The following is a 6,009-nucleotide window of genomic DNA, read 5'->3' as shown; positions in this document are numbered from 1 at the left end:
AGTATCTTTTGTCCAAAAAATATGCTAAATCTCGTCTGATCCGATGGATTTTGCTACTTCAGGAGTTTGACATAGAAATTAGGGACAAGAAGGGTTCCGAAAATGTGGTGGCGGATCATTTGTCTAGATTGACTGTGGATTACACTGAGGACGCTAGCCCCATTTCGAAGACTTTCCCTGATGAGCACTTGATGCACATTACTCATGAGCCCACACCATGGTTTGCTGATATAGTGAACTACCTCGTCACCGGCCAACTGCCTCAGTAGTGGGGGCGACAAGATAGGTCTAAATTTTTGTCCATGGTGAAGCACTTTTTCTGGGACGATCCTTACCTATTCAAGTATTGTCCCGATCAGATCATTAGGAGGTGTATACCTGAGCATGACCAATCCAATGTCATCTCCTTTTGTCATGATCGTGCTTGTGGAGGCCATTCAGTTCTAAGAAGACCGCTGCCAAGATTTTGCAGTGTGGATTCTATTGGCCTACCCTTTTGAAAGACGCCCATGCTTATTGCATTTCTTGTGAGCATTGTCAGAAGCTCGGGAGTATCTCCAGGAGGAATATGATGCCCCTCAGTCCCATTTTGATCGTTGAGATTTTTGATGTATGGGGCATCGATTTCATGGGACCCTTCCCGAACTCATTTGGCTATCTGTACATCTTGGTTGCTGTGGACTATGTGTCCAAATGGGTGGAGGCGGTTGCATGCAAGACTAATGACCACAGAGTAGTGGTCTAGTTTTTGAGAGACACTATCTTTGCTCGCTTTGGTACGCCTCGAACAATTATAAGTGATGGAGGTAAGCATTTTTGCAATTGGATTTTTGAGAAGTTGATGAAGAAGTATTTCATCACACATAAGGTTGCCACCCCGTATCACCCACAGACGAGTGGACAGGTTGAAGTTTCCAATCGAGAGATCAAGCACATTTTGGAAAAGACGGTAAACCCCAATAGAAAAGATTGGTCTATGCGATTGAGTGATGCACTGTGGGCATATAGGACAGCTTTCAAGACTCCGATTGGGATGCCACCCTATCAGCTTGTGTACGGGAAGGCATGTCATCTTCCCGTGGAGTTGGAGCATAGAGCATATTGGGCCATCAAGCAGCTGAACTTCAATCTTTTGAAGGCTAGCTCACAAAGGAAGCTCCAACTCAATGAATTAGAGAAGCTGAGAAATGATGCTTATGATTCTGCGCGGTTGTACAAGGAACAGATGAAGAAGGCTCATGACCAGAGCATTTTGAGACGATCTTTTGAGCCTGATGAGAAAGTCCTTTACAATTCTCGGCTGCATCTTTTCCTAGGCAAGTTGAAATCTCGATGGACAGGCCCATTCATCATTCGGTTTGTTTTTCCTCATGGGCCTATCGAGATTGAGGATCCTAAGAATGGCAACACCTTCAAGGTGAATGGACAGAGATTAAAACCATTCTTAGAGTTGAGAAGTAAGGAGATCGAGACGACATTGTTGGAGGATCCGAGTTATTCTGAATGATTGTCGTCTTTTGTGGAGAGTCTGGCTGAAGACTTAAAACTTAGCGCTTGTGGGAGGCAACCCTCATTCTTTCCCTTACCATTTTATCTTGTTTGTTTGTTTCTGTTGTGTTTTTCAGGGCAAGTGTCTGCCATTCAAGTTTGGGGGAGCATTCTCCTACGTTACACCCGACTGGCGCCGCTCACCTGGTATTGTATCTCTGGACCCATTGAGGACAATGTGTCATTTCAGTTTGGGGGTGGGGTAGACATTTCTCTATCTTTTTCCTTGATTTTTCGTGTTAAGAAAAAAAAAAAAAATTGCTATGTTTTTGATTAAGCAAGGGTAACACATATTCTGTGGTTTGCATGTCATTGGTCTGTTTAGCATTTTGAACACATCATGTCATTAGGAACCTGAGTCTTTTGACTCATTGTTGGATTGAAGAGACTTCACATGTTTGAGTTTATCACCACGAGCACACTAGCATAAAATCGGTGAGGTATAAGATTTGCCTTGATTAGGGTGTATTTTGAGATAGGTAGGATGAAGTATGATGAAACCTTGGCTTAAAGAAAAAAAAAAAAAAAATCAGTTTGAGCTTCTCATTGAGTAACCGGACCTCATGCCTCAAAAAGCATTGAGTGTTCGCGTAAAAAGATGAGAAACCTAACCTGGTTGGTTGTATGGCTAGTTTGGCTTCGTAGCCTAGTTGACTTGAGTAATTAAGCCCTTAGGGATGTTTCTACATCTAGTGCCCTAAAACCATTTGGTTTGGCAGTCTCTGGCCCAACACTCGTTACATAGGTCAATTAGAAAGCTTAAGGAAGCTAAGCATTGCACAGCCTACACATAAAAATAAATAAATAAATAAATAAATAAATAAAATAAATAAATTTTAAGCCTTGGTTGTTTCATTCAAGCGAATTCCTATCACTTTTAAGGTACACTTGAGTTTGAGAATAAACTGAAGCCTTATGATCATATGTTAGTCTCACATTGCACTTATTGGAACATGTGTTGTCTCAAATTTTCATCTTTGAGTTGAATGATTTGTGGTTGTCTTGATGATGTGTTTGTAGTGTTCACTGTGCTAAACTTGCTCATGATGTTAAAAACCGTATGTTTGTGTGGAAGTCCTTGTTTGTCAAATAACATATTGCATAAATGTTTGTGGGTATCATTACTGTTAAGTCTTCACGAGACTTCACTCGTCCTCTAGGGATGCCTAGGGGTTTAAAAGGCTTGTTGTATATGCTAAATGCAATCGTTTCTCCTACGACAACGGACTTATGTTTCTTGTTTTCATTTTGTTTTGCTAAGGGACTAGCAAAAATGTAAGTTTGCGGTACTTGATTTTCTTAATTTTGATGTGTTCGATAGGGATATTAATGTCACCAATATAGCTCTTATTCCAAAAATTAGCAATCCTACTAGAATCACAAAATTTAGGCCAATTAGCCTTTGTAATGATATCTATAAACTCATTGCCAAAGTGTTAGCTAATAGAATGAAGAAGGTCTTACCTGCTATTATTTCTCCTACACAGAGTGCGTTCATACCAGGTAGACTTATTGCGGATAACATACTGGTGGCGTTTGAAGCAATACATACTATGGATGGAAGGATGAAGGGGAGGGAGGGGCATATGGCTTTAAAATTGGATATGAGTAAAGCCTACGATAGGGTGGAGTGGGATTTTTTGGAGATGATAATGCGCAAGATTGGGTTTAATGATCGGTGGGTTAAATTGACCATGACTTGTGTTCATACTGTCTCTTATTCAGTGGTAGTTCACGGGCAACCTTATGGAAAAATTATACCAACTCGGGGCATACGGCATGGAGATCCACTATCACCTTATTTTTTCATACTATGTGCAGAAGGGTTGAGTTTATTATTACAGAAGGCGGAGCGGGAAAGGAGAATCATTGGTCTTCCGATTACTAGGTGGAACTCGATTGAACCACTTGATTTTTGTTGACGACAGTCTTCTTTTCTGTAAAGTAAATAGTACTGAATGGATGCATATTCAGGAGATTCTAGAAACCTATGAGAGAGCTTCAGGGCAGAAATTGAAAAGGGCGAAGACCTCTTTGTTTTTTAGTAGGAATACCCCGCAGAGACAAGATCCCTTATCCTATCTTTGGCAGGGTTTCCTCTACACAAAGGTATGAGAAGTATTTAGGGCTTCCAACTCTACTTGGTAGATCTAAACAGAGTGCTTTCTCTAGCATAAAAGGGGGATTTGGGACAGAATTTGTGGGTGGAAAGAGAAGTTTGTATCTCAAGCGGGAAAAGAAATCATGCTTAAAGCAGTTATTCAGGCTATCCCTACTTATTCGATGAGTGTATTTTTCCTACCCAAAACTCTTTGTCATGATATTAATTCTATGATGTCAAAGTTTTGGTGGGGACACAAGGAGAATGATTCTAAAATGGCTTGGATGAGTTGGGAGAAGCTTGGAAGGGCTAAGGAGAAGGGTGGCATGGGGTTCAGAGATTTGGAATGTTTCAACTTAGCTCTTCTTGCTAAGCAAGCGGCTCATTCACAATAATGATTCATTGGTTGCTCGGATTTTTAAGGAGAAATATTATCCTAATGCATCTTTTCAAACTTCCAATTTAGGTACAAGACTCTCCTATGCTTGGAGGAGTTTTTATTCGTCCTGAAAGCTCCTACAGGAGGGTATGATGTGGAGAGTCGGTGAGGGTAGGTCTATCAAAATTTGGTATGACAGGTGGATCCCTTCTCCATCTACTTATTAAGTACAATCCCCTATTAATACTCATGAACATGATGCTAGGGTGTGCTCTTTGATTGATGAAGATACCAAGTGGTGGAATAAGGCATTGGTGTATAGTACTTTCAGAAAGGAAGAAGCAGATATTATATGTGGTATGCCTATTTGTCCAAGACAACAAAGTGATCGAATGGTGTGCACAGGATCTCAGAAGGGGTTTTCAGTGTGAGAAGTGCTTACCATTTTGCTAAATCTATGGTGGAAAGTATTGCAGGGAGCAGCTCTATTACGGAACATAGTACCCAACTCTGGAGGGAGATCTGGCGTGTGAAGGGACCTAGAGTTCTAACGTCATGGGAAGGCTTGTGCTAATCTCCTACCTACTAAAGGAAATTTGCACAGAAGAGGTGTAGTTGAAGATCCTATGTGCCTCATTTGCAAGCTGGAACCCCAAATAGTAAGTAACGTTCTTTGGAATTGTCCGGCAGCTTCGGATGTCTGGCTTGAATGTTTTCCACGGATTCAAAAATGTGCTATTGCTGAGGACATTTTTTTGAATATTTTTAAGTAGTTGCATGACAAGTTTGGGATGGAAGATTTGCAGCTTATTGCAATTATGGCTAGGCTTATTTGGCTTAGACATAATAAGGTCATGTTTGGTGGGGAGTTACTGTCTCCCTCAGATTTAATAAGAAGAACAAGAGAGTAGCAAGAGGCCTCTAATTCTGCTGATCAATTCCGTCATGATAATCTGTTCAAGCCAATCATCTCCATGGAGGTTAGTTGGAAGCCGCCGCATATGGGTTCTGTCAAGGCTAATTGGGACGCTGAGGTTGATCAAGCTAGGGGAAAGATACGTATTGGCATTGTTGTTCATGTTTTTGAAGAAAAAAGTCGTTGCTACACTTAGTTGTGTCTTATCTGCTCCTTTTGACCCAGCATCTGCGGAAGCCTATGCTGTTTGGAAGCTGGTTGAGTTCTGTTCCAAGAGGAGTTTTCGCAAGATTGATGTGGAAGGAGATGCGCTCGAGCTTGTACAAGATCTACGTTGTGATTCAATTTGCATGGGGAGTTATGGACAGTTGGTGGAAGGGGCAAAATCATTGCTTAATATGGCAGCCCACTGGGAGGCTAAACATGTAAGACAAACTGGCAATGAGGCTGCCCACTTACTAGCTAGATTTGCTTTGAGTTGTAATGTAGATCAATCTTAGTATCTAGAATGTCCTACATGTATCTTGGAGATTATTCTTGTTGAGCAAGAACGTATTTGATTTACATAAGCTTGGATCCTCTTTTCAAAAAAAAAAAAATTAAAGATATTTGTTGTACAACTTAAACAAAATAAAGAAATTAAAGTCTACAGTTTATGTATTGACAAGAGATTCAAAGGAGACATGATTCACCAAATAATGCATGCATCCTAAACAAGTCCAGTAAGACTAGTTAAAAGGGCAATAATAGTTGACTTTTGTTAATATGGTCTTTTTTTTTATTTTTTATTTTTTTTTTAAGGGTTAAATACCTTTTGTCCTTATGTGATTTAATGACTTTATTTTTACCATTTGAGTTTCAATTTGTATCACAAATGTACTTTACTTATTGATTAAAACAGAGTTATCATTCGTGTCCAACTTCTGTTTAAAAAATTAACGGAAATCCACCTCAGCCCAATAAAAAGCTGACATGTAGCAAGGAACAAGTAATACCTAAAAAACTAATTTTTTTTTTTTAATGAAAAGAAAAAAAGAAGCAAGCCCCCAACCCCATTTTGGCTGA

The 6,009-nt window shown here is 40.0% G+C and overlaps 1 protein-coding gene across 1 annotated transcript; it reads left to right on the top strand.

Moving 5' to 3' along the window:
- Nucleotides 1–841: 841 nt before the first annotated feature.
- LOC132162975 (uncharacterized) lies at nucleotides 842–1,507 on the top strand. The gene is made up of 2 exons (XM_059573183.1): nucleotides 842–1,063; nucleotides 1,220–1,507. Exons 1-2 carry the CDS (start codon nucleotides 842–844, stop codon nucleotides 1,505–1,507), a joined length of 510 nt encoding a protein of 169 aa, XP_059429166.1.
- The last annotated feature ends 4,502 nt before the right edge of the window (nucleotides 1,508–6,009 follow it).

The sequence above is a fragment of the Corylus avellana genome, chromosome ca10, assembly GCF_901000735.1.
Source record: "Corylus avellana chromosome ca10, CavTom2PMs-1.0".
Lineage (NCBI taxonomy): Eukaryota > Viridiplantae > Streptophyta > Magnoliopsida > Fagales > Betulaceae > Corylus > Corylus avellana.
Note: the sequence above shows the minus strand (reverse complement) of the source record. Positions and strands in the feature narration are given on the sequence as shown.